General features: G+C 36.8%; 3 protein-coding genes and 1 long non-coding RNA gene across 4 annotated transcripts; 2 read left to right on the top strand and 2 right to left on the bottom strand.

Moving 5' to 3' along the window:
• Positions 1 to 72: 72 nt before the first annotated feature.
• bpifcl (BPI fold containing family C, like) lies at positions 73 to 13,440 on the top strand. Its single transcript, XM_067591731.1, has 16 exons — positions 73 to 179; positions 324 to 427; positions 590 to 704; positions 986 to 1,117; positions 2,169 to 2,324; positions 2,458 to 2,521; positions 2,672 to 2,732; positions 2,912 to 3,003; positions 3,188 to 3,364; positions 3,537 to 3,596; positions 11,519 to 11,686; positions 12,199 to 12,266; positions 12,356 to 12,398; positions 12,495 to 12,558; positions 12,912 to 12,988; positions 13,086 to 13,440. Exons 1-16 carry the CDS (start codon positions 163 to 165, stop codon positions 13,140 to 13,142), a joined length of 1,455 nt encoding a protein of 484 aa, XP_067447832.1. The 5' UTR covers positions 73 to 162; the 3' UTR covers positions 13,143 to 13,440.
• LOC137184254 (uncharacterized) lies at positions 3,631 to 6,903 on the bottom strand. Its single transcript, XR_010928641.1, has 3 exons — positions 6,199 to 6,903; positions 5,046 to 5,152; positions 3,631 to 4,955 (listed from the first exon to the last, which is right to left on the bottom strand). It is a non-coding gene; the product is annotated as an uncharacterized lncRNA (long non-coding RNA).
• Positions 13,441 to 14,129: 689 nt separating the features above from the next.
• LOC137184253 (PRELI domain containing protein 3B-like) lies at positions 14,130 to 20,059 on the bottom strand. The gene is made up of 6 exons (XM_067591732.1): positions 19,957 to 20,059; positions 18,599 to 18,767; positions 18,395 to 18,484; positions 17,422 to 17,492; positions 16,609 to 16,711; positions 14,130 to 16,484 (listed from the first exon to the last, which is right to left on the bottom strand). Exons 1-6 carry the CDS (start codon positions 19,986 to 19,988, stop codon positions 16,368 to 16,370), a joined length of 582 nt encoding a protein of 193 aa, XP_067447833.1. The 5' UTR covers positions 19,989 to 20,059; the 3' UTR covers positions 14,130 to 16,367.
• A 2,279-nt stretch (positions 20,060 to 22,338) lies between these two features.
• On the top strand, positions 22,339 to 24,455 carry atp5f1e (ATP synthase F1 subunit epsilon). Its single transcript, XM_067591729.1, has 3 exons — positions 22,339 to 22,482; positions 22,825 to 22,952; positions 24,250 to 24,455. Coding segments are annotated over exons 1-3 (162 nt in total). The 5' UTR covers positions 22,339 to 22,450; the 3' UTR covers positions 24,252 to 24,455.
• The last annotated feature ends 89 nt before the right edge of the window (positions 24,456 to 24,544 follow it).

The raw sequence follows: 24,544 nt of genomic DNA, 5'->3' as shown, positions 1-24,544 counted from the left end.
TCTTCACACCCCCCCACCCCCCCCACACACACACGCGCACAGCAGTTTATACAAGTCCACAGTCAGATGTCAGTCAGTTTCACTTCTCTAACAGCAGCAGAAGAAGCAGAGGAGACGCTTGTTCACAAAGTCAGGAGCAGACTTTGAACTTGTTGGCACTTCATGCTGCAGAGTTTCAGGTACGCTTCATAATCTCACTCAACAGGTTTATTTGTGAATAAAAGCTACTAGATTTCAGAGACTATTTTTGATAGTAAACTGTTAATGTCTCAGTAGTTCTTTGATTGTACAGAGTTTTGTGGTTATACTCATTCTCTCTGCAGCAAAATGCTTCCATCTGTGATAGTAGCGCTCATGCTCGTCTCTCTCACCTGTGGAGAAAATCCTGCCATACAAGTCGTTCTGACCAACAAAGGACTTCAGTACGGTAAGTTTATTTAAACACAATGGCTTTGTAGGGTGTTTGGTTTCTTTAGAGCTACCTGTGTCTTTATATAAAATACCCAGTAAAATCTCACTGCATGATCAGTACATAAAACATGTTTCACTCACATCAATTATAACTTAATACATGTGCTGTTTGTCCCAGGGAAGCATGTAGGTGCAGGATGGATTCAGGACAAGTTGGAGCGCGTCACTCTTCCTGACATCAGCGGTAAAGTTGGCATGGGCATCCTTGGCAGCATCGACTACACACTGACAGGGTAGGATTACATTTGAGATCCTTTAATATATCTTTTCAGTTCCAAATTAGTTCACAAATCCAAGTTTAACATTTACTATTTATAATCATAGAGAGCTTATTCTTCAAAAGGTGTAAGTTCTCCATGATTTAACTTTATGAATTTGAACTCCAGGGTGAATAATGGTGTTTTGAGTATAGTTTGTGTATACTTGAGTTTACTCTTTAGGCTCGTTTATGTTACATGTCTGTGTCCTCACACCTCTTTACACCTCACACCTTTCCTCTCCTCGTGTGTTTTAGCATCAGGATAACCAAGTGTGACTTTCCTGAACCATCTGTTGAGTTCAATCCCGACCCTGTAGGATTCAAGACCTCCACCTCAGGCCTCAGTGTTGCAATATCAGGAGATTGGAGGACACACTATATAGCAATGTGAGTTGAAAAATTAAAAGAGTATAAAGTAAAGTAACCCTGACAGCTGTTCGTCTTCCTCTTTATTTGGTTGTTTAATTTGGAGGACTTGTTGTCTTTACCACAACATGAAAGTGTTAGAGAACAGTGATTGCATATACACAATCTATAGTTCATAGTGATACACTTTGGTGTGAAATGTTGAAAAAAAAGTGTATAAAAACTTAATGAGGAACTGATATTAAGGTTCAATTTCAAAATGACCTTCATGCTGATCAGAAAAAGGAAGTGATTCTCTATGATGCTGTTGTGTCCATTGCTGTTTTGCTTTTCTTGGAACATTAGATATTTTTTTTTTAGTTTATTTATTTGCATAAATAACAATACATAGCAACCCAGGAGTAAAAAAGCATTATGCTCATGTGATTAGGCTTATAAAGACATCTCAGCAAAAAAGGAAAAAAAGAAAAAACATCTAAAATGGAAGTTTGTGTGTTTATATATGTAAGTTCTTACACAGGTGCGAAGTCACCTGTTCATCTTCATCATCTTCACCTTTTACTGTAAAATGAACTGTATTGAAAACCAGAACTTGATATAGCATCCTGATCTGGTGTTGTCAGATTAGTTAGCTAATGTGTAGACAATTATCCACGTTTTATTACTTCCAACAAGAGCAATATGTGATCAATATCCAGTCTTGAAAAATTTGTCAAGTATTTTCACAAACAGATAAAAATCACAGACAGAAAAAAATAAGTTAAAAAAAAAGTCATTTTGATGACTTCCTGCTGGTGTCGTCAGGCCATTTTCAGTATATTTATATAACTACACTCTCATCTACCCAGTAAATGACGGATGTCAAAGTGACAACTAGCTGGGGAGATATTTAGGCCCAGACAGAGGTCTGCAGTCTGCACATGCAAGTTTATATTAAAATACAGAGAATCACCAAATTGCTATGCCAGATTACCATCTGAATGTACTGTAAACAAGGAAATAAGGAAGAAAAAAAAACTGAATATATTCTGTCCAAATCTGCACTGATTTTGTATGTTTTGTGTATTTTCAGACATGATGGGGGAACTTTCAACATGGCTTTATTTAATGTGGATGTGGCCTCTGTAGTGCAGCTGGGGAAAGATGCTGATGGACATATGTCTGTCGCCAGTGTCAGCTGCAGTGCTAGTATTGGAAATGTGGATGTACAATTCTCTGGTGGAGCCAGGTACAGTACAAAAGAGAGAGAGAGAGAGAGAGAGAGAGAGAGAGAGAGAGAGAGAGAGAGAGAGAGAGAGAGAGAGAGAGAGAGAGTTATACTGATGTCGAGATTAAAGCCCTGCAATCTTATTTGTCTACAGTTGGATATTCCAGCCTTTTGTGAAACATTTCAAGGGGCGTATTAGAGGTGAAATAGAGAGTGAAGTGAGTGTTTTTCCACATCTTTAACATTTATATCAGCAGTGATTCGGTCCATGCTGAACGATCATCAGATGCTGTTCAGGTGAAACCAGTAAATCTGTAAAGACTTTTAATGGTGAATTCTGCGGGACTTCTGCCTTATTTTCTTCCTAGATCTGCCCCGTTGTGGAGAAATTCATTGTAAACTTGGAGTACAGCCTACAGGCCACAAACGGTATTGCAGCAGGATAAATGTTAATAAAGACCATATTTATAAAACAATGTACACTGATTGTTGATAGCAACAGTTACTAAATGCTGGAAGTGACTTTACTTGAAGCCAAAGATGAAACAACAGTCAGGAATTGAAATGTCTAAATAATTCAGTCAACATATGATTTCTTCTCTATTCAGTCTCCTTTGACGTGAATCAAGACCTCAGTCTTGACGTTCCTCTCACCGACGTACCTGTCATTGAAGCTTCAAGTCTAAATCTGGGTCTTAAGGTAAAAATACACACATACAGTAGAGATAGTTTCATATTTTCATATCATGGTAATCCCTTCAGGCTGTTCTTTCATTTCTTTGAAAAAAGGAAGTACTCACAACCATATTGGCAATGATTATATATTGAACAACAACACATAACAACACACACAAAATTGATCAATAACTGTATTTGATTTAAAGGGAGAATTCTACAGTATCAAAACTCATCAGGAACCTCCCTTTGAGGCCCAGCCTTTCACCATGTCTGAGCATGCTGGCTACATGTTGTCAGTCGGCCTGTCTGAGTTCACAGTGAACTCTGCCGCCTTTGGTTACTTCTCAGCTGGACTTCTTCAGACCGTCATCAATGACAGCATGGTAAGTTCACCTGAAAGGACCGAAAGACGCACGCAAGAAAGACAATTCCAGTTTGTTTTAAGGTTACAAACAGCTTTTTCAATCAGAAAAATCCATCCATGTATATTAAGCATTGATCACTTTTCTGTCATAATGATGTATGTGGTTAATGATTGATGTTTCATCATCTCAGATACCTCCCACCTCTCCTGTGCACCTGAACACCAGCCAAATGGGGCCTTTCATTCCTCAGGTGAGTTTATTTATTAGAGTTACATTTGGCAGTGTGCAGCTCCCGTGTCACAGCTCTAGCAGGGACATCCACAGACTCGATTGGGCTCAAGAAAATAGTTAATAAAACAGGACAAAACCAGTGGAGTAATCAGCTTAATTCTTTAATTTAAAAAAAATGTGGCTTCAATTGTGAGAATGTATACATTTAGAGGGAAAGAGAAAGGAATAAGTAACAAAACCAAAGTGAAAAATGCAGGACACATACTGTATCTGAGAAGTTTTATGTTACATTTGATTGACTGTTTTCTTAGACATGCAGTACTGCTGCTGCGTGAAGCTATTTTTCCAAGACTTTTATCACGTTTACATTAAGACATAACATATTTACATACAGTTCATGTCAAGCACAGATTAACTACGATATTTAATACACTCAATCATCAAAACTCTTAACACATGATTTGCCATTTATAATAGGACTGACAGCATGTGACTCTGAAATAATCACAATACGTGACTCAATGATCACAAGATTATGTTATGACATGAGGATAAAAACATTTTGTACAGATGTGGAACTTGTTTTTAACTGATGTCCGGCAGATTATTTACTTTTATTTTCATAAACCATGAGAAGACAACACCTGTGGACACTATATTTTAAGAGATTGTCAACAATAGTGCAGCTTCTTTGACATTACAATCAACATCACAGTTGTATGAGCCATATTCTTCTTCATCCTGACTGCTGCTGATTCTGATTAGTTGTTCTTATTTAAGGATAACTCTCAAATTGTCAACAAAGCCCATGAAAAAGACAAAACCAGCAATTAATTGATCCGACTAAATAAGTATTTCCTGTGTAGCCAAAGCCTGATATACAGCATCTTATTCCTCTGTTCCATTAAAAACACATCAATGAGCCACACTGTTGTACTGGCTGACATGTTCCTTCATTACAATGAACACAAGAACCAGTTTAGTTATTCCCACTAGATTGTGATCATCTGTGGCAAAAAATCAATTTTTGCTTATAATAGTAATATTTGGTAAAAACTACAACCCTCAGATGTTGTAGGAAATTCATGAACTCATTTGTGATATTAGTTGTATCTTTTGCAGTTTTTGCAAAGTCTGGAGAAACCACCATTACGAAAAGAGCACTAAGTACTAAAAAAAACTAATTTGATTAAACAGACGAGTCCAGACGCTTGTGATTTTCCTCCCTTTGCTCGAATTTCTGCGTGAACTCTAGCTTCCACTTCCTGTTTTAGTTGTATAATGATTTCTCTCAGGAGTTTATCTGTTTCTATTGCACTCCTCGCTTCTTCTGAACTGTCCGGCAGCACAATTTCCACATCTTCATTCAGTGATGGCGCTGAAAAAGAAAGAAAAACCTCTGGTCAGCAAACATAAATATGTTTTTAGTGATATCTTGAAGTCTAAAATGCTTAGAAAAATACAATACCTTTGATAGAAACACTGCAGGCAAAAAGGTATATTGTTGACACTACTAAGAATATCACCATATATTTGCCTGGAGAGGGCTCCCCTTCCATGGTTGTGTTGTCCCCCCTAAATATGAGATACAGACAAAGTTGAAATCAAATTACAGCATTTTTTAAGAGTCACTATTTATGCTCCCAGAAAAGGGTGTTGCTCAAACTCTGGGAGTGGTACTTCTCTATTCTCATCTCTTTGCAATTCTTTGTATTTCTTTGTATTTATTTGAAAGCGGCAGTGAGACTGCTGACTAAAGCAAGAACAAGAGGTCACATGACTCACCCTCTGGCCACATGCTTCCCATTGAATACAGAACTGATTTTTTAAGATTCTTTGCATAATTTAAACTTAAATAGTTTAAACTATTTATAGTCAATACCACTCAGATTAGGACATTTATAAAGCAAATTATAGCCTTAATAATCTGAATTTTGACACTTTCTCATTTGAACTACAGTTAATACTAATATCAATATAATAATTACACATATGATAATAGACAAATAATTAAGCTTTCTTGTTGACATCGTACCAGCTAGATTGTTGAAAATACAGAGGTGATTCTCTGGACCAGTCACTTACTGACATGTTCTCAGAGGCGCAATCGATATGCTCACTTTAAAGAGAAAAACATTGAACATCCTTAGATGACATCTTATATTAAGGATTTCTCTTTAAAAACTAAATTACATTACTGTTTTTCTGAGACTTATTATTACTTATTATTATTGACCCCACTATATATTGCTTTGCATGATATACAACACATTGATATAACTTTAAAGATGTGCTGGTTTGTTTAGATATCAACTCAAATCAAAATCAAACACAACTTCATTGTCCATCTTTGTTGCACAAAAGTAGAAATTCATCTCCAATCACTAGATATCACATCATATGTCACAAAAACGACAAGTACAAACATTTAAATACACTATATTAGATGATACTTCATTAAAAAAGCAAGAAATAAATGACTTAAAATGATTTGAAAATCATTTAAGAAATTAAAAATGAAGAAAATTGCCCCTTTAAAAAGAGACATACATACTAAAACCCAACAACTGCTGTCTGAGATGTGCAGCTTGAGGTTGGGAGGTCTGGTCTGTTAAACATACCTTTGACCAGCGTCAGAGCTACTGTTATTGCTGAAGCAGCCGGTATCCGTCTCAGTGGCACCAGGAGGTTATGCAGGTCTGTTCACCACCCTGCAGAGTATATGGTTTGCATATCACTTCATATAGCAACTGCATACAGCTGTATGTAATCTAGAAACAACATATGATGACATTATTAAGAATATTTAGAACATTTTAACAGTCTGGTCTTGGATGCAAGTTCATCCTGCTTCTTGGATTTTTTTAAATCTCATTTATTTACTGGTGTTAACTATAAATGTTACCATCTGCAGTCCCTCCAGCAGGTCACAATTAAAACATATAACAAAACAATAACAAACAGTACTAGGCAAAAAACACAAAGGACACATAATACAAAATACAAAGCTACACACAATAGCACATCACATACACCCACAATGTCAACTAGAAATTAATAATGTAAGCTTTTCAAATTAAAAGCAAGATTATTTGCATTCATGAGAAGACCATTAGATGAAATTTAGATTCAGTGATTACAGAGCTGAGTAGTTTTTAGCAGATTTTCTAATTTGGTTTTGAATGTATTGATGGAACTGCAGCTCTTAAATGGTATGATACAATCTTGTATAGAGGATATTCTGGAGGATCTAATAGAAGTTACTGAGCGAGTGTACACAAAGTCACATAGTGGAGGAGGGGCCAAACCATTTAAAATTTTATAAACTAAACACAAATTTGAGAATAATCTAAAATTGTCAAAGCTCAGTAAATTGTATTTCTCAAGTACCCTACAGTGATGGAAATGCATTGGTTTGTTTGTATAAGGACTCAAGAGGTTTTATGGCTGTTTCTCCAGCCTGCCCCCAACATGTGATGCAATAAGACATATGAGAAAGAATCATAGCTTGCAAAAATATCTTGGCTGCGTCCAAAGAGAGACAGTTTCTAATATGTCTAAAATTTGCTAAGTTGTACTGTATGGTTTTGACCATTCAAATTTGAATCCAGTGTCACACCAAGATATTTAAAATCAGTGACTTTGTCAGTCTTTTCACCTTTGATGAGAATATCAGCGTTAGGAGGTTGTACCATGGTTTTAGAGAAAAACATACCCTTTGTCTTGTTTACATTTAGACTCAGACATGATTGATCAAGCCAATGTGTGACCTTTCCAATATGCAATTGTTAGCTTAGCAGCAGCTAACTCAGCTGTTTTTGCATGTGTGTACACAACGGTGTCGTCTGCATACATTTGTAGTTCTGCATCATGACACTGTTGAGGGAGATCATTAATATATAGGTTAAATAATAGGGGACCTAACACTGACCCTTGTGGAACACCCATTGTGCACTTCATGTTACTGGACATTGTGTCACCAACTCTAACACATTGTATCCTATTAGATAAATATGAAGACATCCATGCCAGTGCTCTAGATGAGAAGTTAAATTTAAAGAGTTTCGATATTAAAACATCATGATTGACTGTGTCGAATGCTTTACACAGATCTAAAAACACAGCACCAACTACTCCTCCTTTATCAAGTCTTGATTTGATTTGCTCTATTAAGTGGAATGATTGTCTCAAAACTGTGTGTAAAAAGAAAATCCACAAGCGTAGAACTGAGATCCACAAATAATTTTTCGATTCACAAATAAAAATTGAGTTCACAAATGCCTCCTCGAAAGTTGTAAATGTTAGGGAGATATTCACAAATGCTTTTCATTTACTTAAATTAATTTAATGTATTCACAGATTTTTTTTTATTTGTGGATTTATTTTTGTATTTTCAGATATGTTTTATATTTCCAAAATATTTTTGTGAGTTTACAAATCTTTTTTTGTATTTGTGGAAGGTGTTTTACATTTACAGATTACACATTTACACACAGATTGTTGATCTGTTCACACAACTCATTATGAAACAAATCTCTCTCCAAATTCTGTAACATTTCTCAACACAAAAAATATGAAAGTGTCCTTGATAATTCAACAATATGATTGGTTAATATTAAGGCCATCAGTTTTGATTATTTCTCCTTCAATTTTGAGAAATAAAGGGTTTTTTTGTCAGTTTTTTCGATTGCGGAAGCAGCTTCATTACCCATGACCTCATCGACTCTTACTATGGAGACAAAGACACTTTGTGTTATGCTACAAAACTTTTATTTACTATTATATATGCTATTTACTTTTAATTGCTGAATTTATGCCAAACTGATTAAGATTTTTGTGTGCAGTTGGTTCACTGAGTTGCCCCACCCCAACCCATTCACACACACACACACACACACAGCGTTGGATGACATGGCTCACACAATGTGTTATGGGCAGACTTGGCACATTCAACTCCTGTTTTGGCTAAAATATCTGAAAAACTGTAGTTTTAAAAAATACAAAAACTAAAAAAATTAATTTTAACCACATTTTATCCAATCAGACAGCCCCCCCAGTTGTTGACTACACTCACGTGATAGCTGAGGTCAAGAGCTCTTTATAACAGTTGGTCCCATGTCTGTAGCCCCTTTTGGTGCTGAATTATGAGCCTTCATACATGCACCAAGGTCAAGATTCAAAGGTCAGTATTTCAAAGCCGCAGCCATGTAGAATCATTGTGTTTTATTGGATGACGCGGCTCAATATTAAATGAGGGGGACTCTATGTTTTAAGAAAGATGATTTCATATTAAATATCCTCAGCCACATATTCTTAGAAATATAAAATTAAATGAGCAACTTCACATTTTACAATCACAGGCTATAAAACACCTTTTCTTAACACAGATAGTTGCATTTGGATTTGGGTTGCAGTGGATCAGATGGCAAACAAGAAGCATTCTTATAATTAATAATAATAATTATTATCATTATTATTATCATTATTATTATCATTATTATTATTACTAACTGTGTCAACGGTCCACCCTCAAGAAAATTTGATGTTATTTGACTGAAACCCATACATTTTCACACAATTTTGGACTATTATCATTACAATATTTATTTAAATAAATGCACTGTGTGCCATAAAAAAAATAATAATCCCAAAACATTGGTAAAACAGGCTTGTAGTGAATGAACTTGAACTGCAATTTTCTCATCCTCCCATAGTCAGACTGTAGCTACTAACCAGCTCTAGGGACGGCTATGGAATTTTATCTTTATCTTATTCACCACCAATTTATTTGTCCATTTTGCACATATCACAGAGATACAACAGACTGCATTTATGCCATCTCAGCAGCACTTTCTATTTCCTTGTTAGAACAAAAGGCACACATCAGACTTTATGATCCAACTGATAAAGATTTATACTGTGTGTTATATAGTTAATATCACAGCTAATGTAGGTTATAGTTAATATTTGACTTTTGTTCCAGGTTTTTCATTCCGACATTCAGAGCTGCTCCTTAAAGAATACTTCAGGTTAAAGATGAATACAGACAGTTGAGACTGTTTGTGAATCAACAAACCTTAAAAACCTCCTGCTGTGCGTTTAATGTTTGTTCTGCTTCTGGTTGGTTTCCTGGCTGAAGCTGCTGATTCAGTTCACCTTCACTCATCAGTTTGATTCAGATTATTTTTAGCATCTAAACCCTAAGCCCAACCACAGAGATGGCGCTGAGGGAAGCACGATCCTGAAGGGAAATGGTATTGAAGGGGGAAACAGACTTCGACACAAGACCTGTTTAGACGGTAGATATATGGTCTCCTCCGTCCTCCCACTAATCTTAATTTTGGTACTTTTCCTGTGCCATAAAAGTATAGTATAGTATAGTAGAGTATAGTTTTATTCCCTCTCTGATCATCACCCTGAACAAATTAAAATAGGCACTTAACTTGTTCTTGTCACTTGTAGTTTTAACTGCATGTCTGTTTTTAATATGCATTGTTGAGCCTTGTCAAAGGAAAATTTGTGTTATTTTGTGACTGACAATAATCATCTCATCTTATCTAAGCTGCCCTCTGTTGATTTCAATACAAAACTGTCACCACTCAATTTGTTTTTCTTAAACAATTCTACTGCAATGACGTAGAAACTCAAAACCTCCAACTCTCGTGTTGGAGGTTTTGAGCTGTTCAAGGTTTTTATCAACACTCTTGCCGTGTCTTTGTCACCCCGCTGCCCAACACAAACTCAGCTTTTTAGTAGTACACTTTCTAATCTGTAAGAAAACATGCAGTATTATATTCGAAATTAATGAGTAGGTTTTAAAAGTGTTTTCGCTGCCTCAAACACCAAACGTACCAATTGACACAATACCAGGAGAGAAGTTACTGCATGTAAGTTTATTGGAATAAATTAGACTGAAAATAGATACCAAGCACCACAAAGGTTGCTCAAGCAGGGTGCGGCAAGAGAGTTGGACAGCCCACTAGTCAGCCTGCCAATCAGATGATCAACCTAAAGGAGTCAACAGGAAACACCAAAACAAACAGGATGTAATAAAAGAGTCATACCAGAGAAGCAGCAGAGACTCACTGGTGCTGTGAGACCCAACTGGTCCTGAGTCACGTGTCTATCTGACTATCTGAACTTTAAATTTACACTCACACACACGGCCTGATTAACCTCAATAGATTCCTAGCAGGACAAAAATTAACTAAAGTTTGTGTCCTTGTTGCATATTTGATAGCAAATAGAATGAAAGGTGTAGTATAAATATGTACATGCGTACATCTGGCCCTCTGTCACGTTTTCATAGAGACAAGCAACGGTTATTGTCATTATCTATAAATCTATAGATTTTTTTCAATCATTCAATCATTTAGTCTATAAATGTGAGAAAACTGCCAGCGTCAAATCACTTGTTTTGTCTGACCAACAGTCCAAATCACAAAAATATTTAGTTTACATGAAATAAAAGGTCAAGGTCACTTATTGTCTCCCTTGGGTGAAATTTGTCTGGGATAAAGGAAACATCACAATAAAAAAACACATTAATTAAGAACATGTGCAGACACTGGACTATGGTACGAAAATGACCACACAAATTAGCACAAAAACATTCACTCTATTGAAAACCGCAGTTCTGAGGCAAAAAAACATCTCAAACATACAGACTTACACATACAATAAATTACAAACAGACAAATCTCACTTTACATGCTTACAAACAAGCACAAAATTGGTGAGAGCAGCATTTATCCGAAAACCAGCAAATCTTCACATCTGAGGAGCTCAAACCAGTTGATGATTGTTTTCTGCCTGATATGTTCATATATAAATAACTCAAATGATTATTTGATTATAAATGCAGGTTCATTTCTTACTGTACCATTCATGGAGTCGGTGAAAATATTAAAGTTTACCATCAACTTTTCTTTTCTTCTGCAGCTGCCCAAGATGTTTCCAGGCCTGCTGATGAGCCTGCAACTTTATGCCCAAGAGGTTCCAGCGGTTTCCTTCCAGCCTGGTGCTGTTAAAATTGGCTTCCAGGCTGCTGTCAAGGCTGTCGCCATCCAGCCCAACGCTACCCAGACCCCCCTGTTCAAACTCCTTGTTGTGAGTACTTTTTTTTTACTCTTTATGTTCACAACACTTCAAAGTAGTTACATAAAGTATTTAAGTACATTTACAGCTTGAAGCTGCCCAGTGTAATGTAATGCCCAGTCTGTGTAATCATTCAATCCACAGAAGAAAAACCTCAATTAGTTGATCGACAGCAAATTAATGGCCAAATATTTTGATCACTGATTAATAGTTTAAGTTATGTATCAAGTAAAAATGCCAATTACTTGCTGATTCCAGCTTCTCTAATGTGAGGATTTGCTGGTTTTCTCTGTTTTATATAATTGTAAATTGTAAATTAAATCTTTGGAGTTTGGTTGGTTGAACATAACAACCAATTTGAAATCATCATCATAGGCCACCAGAAATTACAATCTGCATTTCATGATATTTCATAGTCTGAATAGTTAATTAATAATTAATTAACTGGGAAAAATAACTGACAGATTAATCCATAATGAAAGTAAATGTAATCCTGAATTTACAGTAAACCTCTTTCCCTTCAGGACTTAGAGTTCAGTGGTAAATTTTGGATCGATGAAGGAAAAGTGAAGGGCTCCTTAACGATGGACAAGTGAGCATCACCATGTTTTTAAAACACATAATAGAGTCTGAGTTCAAAAAGTCAAACTCACAGTAATGATACTGGTTTTTCTCAAACAGCCTTACACTGAGTCTGGCATCGACTGAAGTGGGAACCTTTAAGGTAAGTGACACAAAAAAAATAATTGCATCACATATTATATTAAATCTTCAGTATACAGCAGGTTTCATGAGGAAAGAATCATGTTTCTCTTGACAGACTGATGCTTTGGAAAACCTTGCAAAGATTGGAATGAAGACGGTGGTCTTGTCAAAAGTGAACCGTAAGTTTTAGTCGCATCTTTAATCAGTGTTTTCACTTCACAATCTCTTCACTGTATGGTATCGTTTTAGTCGTCATAATGGCTCCATAATGTCTTTAATTCTAAATTTGTGTCTGTTTGTCTGCTTTATTCTCACATGATCATGACATAATCACAAAAAGGCATTTAGAAAAAAATACCAACTAAATGTTTATAATATTAAGTTTCCAGGTATTAACCCACCTGTTACCAGAACACAGGAGATAAAGATGTTTCCTGTAGAATATGACCATAAAATACTGTGCTGGTTCAACATGCTGCATCTGAGCGTTGAGTTCATGGTCCTTGTCCTGACCTGTAACTTTCTGTTTCAGTTCAAATGAGTGAAGGTATCTATTTACCCAGAATGAGACATGCAAAGCTGACCAACTCAGTTCTGACAGTGGAAGAGGTCAGTATGAGTTACAGAACAACGTAAGGTTAATGTTTAGCTTTAATTCAGAGCAGAAATCATCTTTGAGCTGACTGTTGTCTTTTTTTCCTTACAGGGATTTATTGCCTTCTCTTCAGACACGGAGGTGCTAGTAGACGAAGGTTTCAACTGACATAGAAACCTCATCCAACACTGCTCTTCATTCCAGTAAACAAGCCCGTAAACAAACTGGATTTGCTGTCTCACACCTCATGACAAAAGCTTGAATGTAGTTAAAAGATAATGTTACGTTTATGGTCTGAATCCATAGACTGAGTCATTAATGAGACTTCTCTGCACAGTTCATAATCAACATCTCTGCAGCCTTTATGTCAAATCAGCAGTGATTAAACCTGCAGTTCGACTTTAAAAATGCTTATAAAGTGGAGATGTACAGCATGTGTTTTTTTCCAAATAAAAACAAATATACATATTTTTTAAAATCATTTAGTCTCATTAATATAAAATTACAAGACTTAACTGAGCAAAGAAGTTGAAAAACTTACTGTCATCAGATTTTTAAAAAACGGTTTCATTACAGGTTTCCACAAATAGAAAAAAGGGGATTGAGTTGATTTTAATTACTGTGTTTATGTTTTTATATGATTATAGCATCTTTCAAATTGTTCTGATGACATCAGGTCTGTTTGTAGCAGCGTGTATCAGTGTCTGAGACGGTGTCGTTCTGTATGCAACCACCAGACGGAGGCAAAGTAAATCACATGCAATACTGCACGGGGACCTGATTTAAAAACAAAGACATTTAAACTTCCATTTGTCACAAGCTCCCAATAAGAAATGAAATTATTGATTAAGCTCCAGCTTTCTAACATGGAATTGATTCAGTTGTATAAGGAGGTAAATCAAACACACCTTCATTTTACTTCAGTAGTGATGAGAGCTGGTAGTCATTTCCTGTCAGGAGCCAATTACCTACTTTTTTTAAAAACTGAAACCCAAAATCTGGAATAAACATTTGATTGAAACATCTAAAAGGATCCACTACATAAAGTACAGGAAACATGTCGATAGTCTGTCTGTTTGGACACCGACAGGTTGGATAAGAGGGTCTCAGAGGAGAATAGACCTCCACAGTTAAAGGAGACTCTGCACCACCATATTCATGAAACAATGACATCTCTTTATTTTCAAACATTTCAGTGTGCACTCTTTAGATTCTGTTACATTTTCACATTCTTGGAATGTAACACCACCAAAATATAAATATAATCCTATTTACAACCACTGTTCTTAAAATGTTCCCCATAGAAATACATCACACTTCATTCATGAGACGAGAGACTGTGTGGATACTGAGCTGTTAGTTGGGCAGCGGAGTGAACTTTCAGCCCTGAACTGGACATGATGAACTGGAACAACAACAAACAACACATCGTTATTTTAGGGAGGCAGGAGTGAAAACGAAGGACTGTAGATAAACAGGATCAACTGAACTATTTGAGATCGACTGTGGAGCGTCTTGGAAGACAGATGATGCTGAGCTCCATTCAGGGACAATTTGACAATTAAAAACTGCTTTAGCTGTCATCACAAACCCTTTAATGTAAACTTTATGTGTATAAGTGTCCTTATTTAATTTGTCAGGCGAGACAAAGAAGAAAATTATGTCGCCTAAATCTCAGAAGCCAACGGAGAAACTGAACTAAGGTCAACTATGTAGCACCTGAGAGTTCTCTATGGGATAAAGAAGCTAAATGTAGTATAAAAACTGTACTGATACTTGCAAAAAACACCACAAGCTAACAGCTTTTAAAAACAATTCATTCAACAACCTTTGCCAGTATTCACCAATATACCAAAAATAACACCAGTATGGAAAAAAAAATGGACAGAGCCTACAGAGGGGGTTCGTCCATCATCACAAATCAAGTTTCAAAGTGTTTTGGGGTATTAAATCAATACAGTTATCTCCATCTTTCTGCCCGTTTTAAAATATGTATTAAATGTTGGCACTCAGTGATCCCGAACGTAACACTGCACCTTTCAAAAAAAGACTTCCTGCCACTTTAAGTAACAAATGCTGAAAATAAGTTAAACATTCAAGTATGCACATAACACTTAACTGAACAGCACATCATCAGTATGAGAGAAAAAACTGACAAACACAAGAGAGACTTAAAAAAAAAAAAAATCAAGTCATTTTTTTACCTGTTTTTACCCAAAATAAACCAGACGGACTGTAAGAGAGCAGAAGCTTGGATCTGCATCACAACAACATAAACGCTCTAATCCAATTTGTTTAACTGCTTTGAAATAAACAACCTTATTAGCGTCACTTTCTGCTCCTGAGCCGTGGACTGCTTTGGACCCCTGCACTAAGAAAACTGGTAGACTTCCACTTGATGGCTCATGACTATCGACTATACAAGACCTGGATAAGTGACATTTGTATTCCAGCGTCATGCAAGACAAGCGCACTCTTTTTCTGTCTACTTAACCCGCACAGCTCACAGAAGATTCATCTGTGAGGAAAAGCAAAAGTCTGGGTAGGAATAAAAAAAAAAAAGACTCATCTGGAATATGGCGGGATATAACTGGTTTTTCAGGAGAAGCAGCTTTGTTCTGATGTTTTCACCACTACAGAAATACTAAAAAAAAATACTGGCGTTTCACAAAGATACAGGTCCTCTCAGTATCTGACCTCACAGGACAGTGGAGAGAAGTCGTCTGCTGCCTCAATATCACAAGTCAGCTGATACGATCTGTAACTTCAACATGAGTTGCTCTTAAAACTCTGTTACAGTCTGCCTGCATTAGTGGGGTTTTTGGTTTTGAGATGTTTCGGTCAGTTCTGCTGTACTAAGCGAGGTCAGTCGATGCAGAGGAAGTTATTGAAAAGTGACTTAATTTCAGCGGTTAACAGTGCTCACTGTTGTTTAAGAGGATGTACAAACAATAAAAACATTAGAGAGACATGAGAGGTTGAAAAGAAGAAGCAAAGACGAGAGAAGACTGATGAGATGATGTGGAGGCACAGTGTGAATTTTAAAAAAGAGCTTTCACATCACAAGACTACGTCCCATGAGCTTCGAGTGCGGTCCTATTCAACCCTGTTTATTTGGTTTTTTTAAACTGTCATCAGCTCATAACTCCCCGTCACTGCCCACAGCGGCGAGTATCAAACTCGTCGGCACAGACTGCTGAGGAGGGGCGAACACTGACTTCTTGTGAGACGCGCACACACACACACACACACACAAACATACGCAGGGCTGAAGGATGGGGCTGTGGTTATTAGGCTGTGCTGGCAGATGAGGTGAGAGGTCCCCTTTGAGGGGAAAAAGTCTGAGAGGTCCATCGGTTCATGATGGTGGAGGAAGCAGCACGAAGGCTGAGATCATTTGTCTGCGACGGCTGCTGCCATGGGAACACGCATGGTGCCGCGAGCGGTCGCTGCCAACTCCTCGATTTCTGTGTTTAAACGTCTGATGACCCACTCCATCGCCTCCCGACCCTGAAACAAACAGAGGACAAGTGTCACAAAACATAACGTGTATTGACAGCCATCTTGATATTAAAAGAGACGCTGGGCCACGCTGGTATGATGGTATATCTGGAGATTTTAAGAGCGGCTTCACCTTGCTGGCGTTGACAGAGATGGTCTTGGCCATGAGACCCTCGAGGTAGCTGCTCAGACTGACACCTTTCACACTGATCAGAGCCTCTTGGGTGAGCACCGTCCTGAACACACAATCACATAAATTAAAAAGGTCATCAACAGTGCTGAAAACAATCAACACAATGTTAAACATGCTGCGGTGTTTGTGTTTATTTCATGACCTTCCAGTTAGATTCTGCTGGCTTTTAAATTTATTATAATGTCACTGCTTTTCCTCTGTTTTGGTTGAAGTAAACCATGTGAAAAAGTAATACTTTGAGCCGTATGTTCAGATGGATTTTGACAGATTAATGTCAAGATGATAAAATTAACAGCAGCTCTGGTTCCTTCCAACTGATGCTGCTGGAGAAGCTGAACAAGTACTGGACCAGCAGACTTAATTTTAGCTGTTCATGAAACAGTTCTTCACCTAATATCTGTGTAAAACCTTGTTTAAGAAGGTTTCAACTGATAAGTCCTAGATGACAACATTAATTATAGGAAAAACTTTGCAGCATTTGGCATTCTGCATGCTGGCTCACTGTCACAACACTTAAAAAGAAGTGAACCATCTTTAATGCTATCATTAGTAACACCTCGCCTACTATAATAGGTCAAAATATCCGCTGTGAAATATGCCTGTTTACTTTCACTCAGAATATAACTGAGGTTCAAGCAGAGAAACATGTAGGACTAAACTAGAAAAGTGTAAGAAAACCTGACATCACAGGAATATTAGTTAATAAAGCAAGTGACCTTTGACATTTATACAAAGACGAGATGAGTCACTTACTTTTCAGGATCCTGCGGATGTGGCTTGTATGTCAACTTCTCATCTACAGATACCAGGTTAGTGAAGGAAATCTGGATGGACAAGATGAAGAATTAAGTCTTTTTAACATGTTGACTTGTGGTAGCAGGATGAACACAGGTGTAAATGATCATTAACGACTGCACCAGTCTAACTAGTAAGCAGCAATTATCTATGTTATAAGTTACACCTGTGTTTGACAAGTGAAATGTCCACTGTTAGACACTCTGTTACACAAACAGGAAGAAAAGCACATAAAGAAATTCAAACAATTTAACACCATATTTGGCTCTATATGCTAAGAGTCCTCAGGGGCCAGTTAGTGTGTGTGTGTTTAGGACACAAATTAACACACCAGTCAAATCTCTAACAATAGATACACTAAATATCTAAACAAGCAGTTAAACATCATCACTCCAAACATGTCATAAAACAAACTTACACAATCAGATTATAAAACATTGCCTTCTTCCAAAAGGCTGGTAAATGAACGGCTGTGACTACTTAATGAAAATCAGGTGATTTAGTCAACGGACCTGCTGTGACATTCTTATAAAGCCAAATAAATTCTGTTTTACCAGAAGTATAAATGTTACCCTAGAAATACACACAGTCATTTTCAGTCAGAGAAAATTATATGTATCAGTTTTCTGTCCTAATAATTAAGATTCAAATTAGCTTGACAAAGACTTTCAGTGTGTAGCAACAACAAAGACGTCACAGATGCAACACTAGATGATTCAGCATATGTCAACATATGAAAACATTAAGGAACAGTACAAAATAGCGGTTCTACAGTTTTTGTTCTGTATAACCTCTTGGTTTGAGCTGAAGTATGAATGATTTGATCTGCCGTCCTGATTGACGAGCGAGTGTCCCTTTATGTCAGCGTCATGCAACAACAGATCTTGCTGACTGTGTGCTTAATAACATTATCTATGTCAGCACTACTCACGTTTGTAGATTTGAGCTCAAAGGATTTCTCTCTGGGATCCACTACTGAATGTTCTTGGACATAAGTGCATGTTCTTGTTACCCCAATGATCTGCAACAAAAGGAGGGAACACAAACATTTTTTTTTTTAAAAAAAAGTCATCACATTATCAATCAACAGAAAGCACCTCTATAATTGAAACATTTCTCTCATTATCTAACTTACAGATTTGGCCATGGCAGGCAGACCCCATTCTGTGCTGAGCAGTCTGGTGCTGTGTAACCGTCCCTCCTTGTCCACACTTCTGTCCAGAACATCTACTCCAAACACGCTGGGGTTCATGGGGTTAGGATACTTCTGCATCGCTGCCTTAGTCACCGTCTCCCATGGGTGGCTGTTAGAAACCAATATTAAAACATTAAAAACAGAAAGTTGGTAACATTCTGGTGAGGGTCAATGTTAGCTTACATCAATAAATGTGTCCCTTACAGATAAATGTATAAAATGGTAATAACAATAAATGAGGTGATGTCAATGTCATGAGGTGTACTCACTTGTGTTGCATTGAGGTTGCACTTTGAGGGCTGTATTTTCAATTTAGTCTCTCTAACCTGTTTATTTTTAACTATAAATAAGATCAAATACCTTACACTTCACTCTAACATATTATAATTATGATATAATTATTGTAAGATGAGACAATTTTGAATGATTTAACAGTTTAGTGATATTACACAGGGGTGTAGTCGGTTTGATTATACTGTGTATATACTATATATATAGTCTATGGTCCGGCCGAAGGTCATCAGCTGACACGGTCACTGATTAAACCCAAACACAGAGGAAGAGCCACCTCCGCACACCGCGGACTAACATCATGGATTTTACTAGAAACTGTAGGAGATGCTCTTTATCCTACTAAATGCCCTGATAACTGTTACACAAAGGCGACTGAATGACGAGCACACCGACAGCAGATGGTTGTATTCAGATCGGAGGGTCTCTCCTCCGTTATGTAACATTCATCATGGCGGATTACATCATGTCAACTTCACTGGCAGTTCCCGACAACACACACGAAAACCACATAAAACCCTTCACCTTATGCTAGCTTTTGGATGACATGTTGCAATAATGTTTAAAATGTATCTGTGTACATTAACTACGGCACCAGACAGCCAAAGTTAGCTTCCATATGCTAGCAGCAGAAACCGCTACTTAACTTAACGCTAGCTGGCTAGCTAGCGAGCTAAAACAGTTTACATCTACTTCAGAGGGACCTTCAAATATAATAATGTGTTGTAACAAACCTAATAGCGGCTGGGTGTACCATTAGTTAAATGTGGTAACGGTGCTAACATTAACAACAAAGGGACAGTGTTAGATAACTTGACCGAAGGCTCCTTGTGTTAACTGTTACCTAACTTATCTGCAACCTTAGCAGCTAAGGAGGCTAACTGTTAACTGTTAGCAGCGCCAGGCAGTACGAGGAGAAACCCACAAAAAGTAGTTATTAGAAACAAAGTATGACATTCAATAGACAAAACTGTATAAGACATCACCGCCGACAGAAAACCACTCACTTGAAAATGTGCTCTGACGCCCAGATCTTCATTTTTGCAGGCTTTGCTGTCGGGCGTCGGGAGCCGGTGACCGGTGGCAGTGACCGAGGTGAGGAAGGAAGAGCGGGCCGGAGGAGGAAGCTTTAGTGGGGCTTTAACGACGAGACGCCTCCTGCTGGCTGAGACAGGTGCTGCACTCCAGGTTTTATTTATTTATTTATCTCAGGAAATTATCTTATTAAAAAACGTACAGTGGTAGTGTCAAGTACTCAAGTTTTTACAGTTTTGAGGAACCTGCATTTCAATCAATCAATCAATCAATCAATCAATCAATCAATCAATCAATCAAACTTTATTTATAAAGTAGCTTTCATACAGGTTCAAAGTGCTTCACAGATGACTGACAAGTCATTAATGATAAGAGAGAACAAATGTAGAGAGTAAACAGTAGAACAAATGCACACCAGAAATAAAATGATTAAAATGCAATAAACATTTACTGACTCTTCCTCTCAGTTTTAAACTATTTTAATGTATTATTATTATTATTATTATTATTATTATTATTATTATTATTATTATTATTATTATTATTATTATATTTGTATTAGTTTTTTAAATTTTAATTTTAATTTTTATTAACAAAGACAAAATTGATAAGAGGGGGTAAAATAAAATACAGTTTTACAACATGAATACAGTAAAATAAGTGAATAAAATAAAGTAAATGTCATAAAGAGGTAGGTTATAGGTTTACATTACAGATATCAACACGTCCAGCTGCTCTCAGATCTTCAGCTGCTTGGAGCATGAAAGCTAAAAGCTGCCCCACCAAAGATTTTTGTCCTGCACTTATGCCAGAGGACCTGAGGGGTTGTACTGGTATTCACTTAAACATGTCCTTTTTACGTTACTTCATACTCCACTACATGTCATAGGCAAATATACCTTTTACTAACCTAAATTCATTTGACAGTTACTATACTTCTTGATTTACTTATTATCAGCTTTAAATAAATGTGTAAATTAAGGTGGATTTGTTCTGTGTTTGCACTTTTAGATCTATGCTATCCTTTTCTAAATATCATCATAATATTCCTTTATTACAATAATTAAATAATGTTTATTATGACTATTGTCACCATGTAATAATGATAGTAGGGTGAATTCATCATAGGTTGCCACTAGTAAGGCTGTTTCCCCTTTACAACTGTACAGTGTTTGATGTACTTGTACTTCATTCCCATTTACTTCCAAGTATTTCCATGTGATACTTTATACTTCCACTCCACCACATTTCAGAGGGAAATATTGCACTTTCTACTCCACTACATTTATTTGGCAGCTTTAGTTACTTTTCAGATGAAGATTTGACACAATGGATAATATAACAAGCTTTTAAAATACAACACATTGTTAAAGATGAAACCAGTGGTTTCCAACCTTTTTGGCTTTTGACATCTTACAAAAAGCAGTGTGTAGTCGGGGTCACATTTCAGATGTCTATGAGTTGTTAACACCTCCATCAAATAGTGATTTTTCCCTCTAAACTTCTCACGTTTCATTTCAATAAATGTTCAAATGATCCAATATTTCACCAAAAATCAAAGATTAGCGAAAAAGTCCAAAAACTGAAAACAGATTTGTGTATCAGAACTTAGTTTTTTCTTCTTTCCTCTCCCATTAATCATCTCACGACCCCTCAGATTTATCTGGTGACCCTTTGGAGGGGCCCGACCCCTAGATTGGGAACCACTGGACTAAACTAGCTAACTGTATATAAAGTAGTTGAAACTAGCTCCACCTCCAGCAGTTACAACAGTAACATGCTGCTCTAACACTGATGCTTCAGTATTAATAATCTAATGATGTCATATATAATAATATATCAGTCAGAGGGACCAAACTACTACTTTTATTGCAATACTTTATCTACATCAAGCTCATAATACTTCCTCATAATAAATTCCTTGTACTTTCTACCTGGCAAATACATTAGATTCTGATTCTGGTATTTTTACTGAAGTTAAAGGATCTGAATACTTCATCCACCACTGATCTTTATAAATATATTCCAATAGCTACACTTACTAAATCAGCATAGTTATTTCTTAACCTAATTCAAGGTCATTCCAAATCTACCAAAGGATGTCCTTCATGTAAAGATAGAAAAGATGCAGGACTTAAGGTGACAAACTGACATCAGATTACCAACAGGCTGACCAGATAAATACCTTCAGGTCATCACTATCATCGTCAGAATCAGTAAAATTACTCCAAGGTAAACATCAAAAAAGCTAATTATAAAAAAAATACGTGCAATGGGTATGCTATTGATATACTTTTTAATATTTTGTGTGAGAAAGTGGTTTGCCCTAGGGGCGGGACAAGTGACCGTGTGAGCTGTCAATCATGATTGATCGCTGCTCTTATTGGTCAGAAAAAAGACAGCGTGGCTTAAATAACGTCATCACGCACATATCCGACCTGTCCTTGAAGCCACAACATAGCCAAGATGGTTGCATACTGGAGACAAGCAGGCCTCAGGTAAAACAAATATATATATACATACATGTATGTCATGTTCAGCGAGTATTTTATAGGTAGAATTTGTTATTGTAACTGGATATCTAGTCAAAACCCTTGTTGTTACTCATTTGATGAAATCAATCACGGAGTTAAGCTAAGCTAAGCTAAGCTGCAGTTAGCTTCTCCACTCATGCGCTTTACCTTGTAGCGCTAATGTCAGTTAATAAAGTAATACTCCGTTAATGCTCCTGATGCATTGTTTGTTCTTATAGTAGAAGCTGTGATTATGTTTTTCAGTGTAATCACTGTCAGTGTAGCTTGCCCTTCAGCATGCGGCTAACAAGTGTGTCCTCTCTGCAGCTACATCCGCTTCTCCGCCATCTGCGCCAGCGCGGTGCGGGCTGCGCTGAAGCCGCAGCTGAAAGTAGAGGCGATGAAGGCCGCAGAAGCCAACGTCAAAGTCCTCAAACCCAAAACAGCAGCGTCATGTAAGTTCATTACATGTTTATAACAAGTTACCATGCATGTAGGCAGCACATAGAAGACACTCACACGTGCACATATAATCACCTGCACAGGCTGATTTTTTTTTTTCAAGGAGAGACTGCAGTGACATTGACAGCGACAGACGGTGATGAAGTAGTCACTGTGTTTATTACAGCAAAACTACATTAGTATCATCATTTACATTTATATACAGTAGCAAAGGTGAACGGACTTATTTGGCGGAATTGCTCCTTTTATGTTAAATGTTAGATTATTATTATTATTATTATTATTATTATTACTGATGCACACGACAGGAAAAGGGGCGATTTCACTGATATCTCTTCATTCAGACCACATTAGACCAGGTCTGGACCAGAATATTTTAATAATGATTTGACAAGTTTAAGTATAGTTTTTTTTTATCTGGATCTGGTCTAATGTGATCTGAATGAGTAAATATCAGTGATACTCTTTTTTCTGTTTACATAAGCAAAATAAAGGTTTCACAAACTTGAAAGAAGGTTTACCAACGTTAAGGCTTATGCTACGATGTGTAACACTTTTTCACAAGTGTAAGTGGTGCAAAAAAATAGAATCAGCCACTAAATATCTATTATTTATGTTTCCCTTTACTTTCCCCTTAACCCTGAATCAGAAGCTAACGTCAGTGTCATCTGATGCTCTGACATTTAGGCAATCCATTGTTTACCCTTTCTGATTCTTCTTGACGCATTAAAAAAATTGTTTGGTATTAAATCTTAAGCTGCAAATTAAAGACTAACTACAGATGCCAAAGGTTGTAGACTATAAAGTATAATATTTAATTTAATCCTCTGAAATTTTGTGAAGTTGAAGTTTGAAGTGGCATAAAATTGAAATACTTTACTACATTTACCTGAAAATGGTACTTTAAATAATTTGAATATATTAGCTTACTTTCCATCATGGTCAGACTGAAGCAGGATGTTTTGGTTGGAATGAAAACTTGGATGCTTGCTGCAGTCTTTGGTACACTGTTACATGTATTTGGGTAAACTTTAGAGCATGGGCCCCAATACCTTTCATACTTTATTAACTGATACTATCACAGTAACTGACTAACAATGTATAATATGAGCCCAAGAGAAGATTTGTCATCCTTATACTCTCAATGCAGATAAGTGGAGTGAAATAATGCATTTTAACAGTTGAACTGGACAAATCCTGAACCTGAAATAATTGATAGAAATTGTCCTTTTTGTTTCATGAGAATAATTTCAGTAATGTTTCTACCTCTCTGCTCTTTGTTCTCTCCAGGATGTGACACCGTGATGTAGAGCGTTTCTCCTGGTGTTGTGAGGTCCTGTGACTGTTTTGTCCTGCGCACCGTGGATAATTTTTAAAAAAGAAAAGATGGATGACATCAGGATGATCTGTTTGAGACCGGGGACCTGAATGAAATTGCTGTTTTTTCCCTATTATTTGTAATTAAAGTGATATTAAAAGTGGATGTTGGAAATACAGTTCGTTTTCTTGTCTCGTTGCTGAATATAGTTTTTTACAGCTCTGCTGAATCAGACACTCAAACATTTTGTTGTGTGTAACAATTTTT

Source organism: Thunnus thynnus, chromosome 6, assembly GCF_963924715.1.
Source record: "Thunnus thynnus chromosome 6, fThuThy2.1, whole genome shotgun sequence".
In the NCBI taxonomy this organism is placed as follows: Eukaryota; Metazoa; Chordata; class Actinopteri; order Scombriformes; family Scombridae; genus Thunnus; species Thunnus thynnus.
Note: the sequence above shows the minus strand (reverse complement) of the source record. Positions and strands in the feature narration are given on the sequence as shown.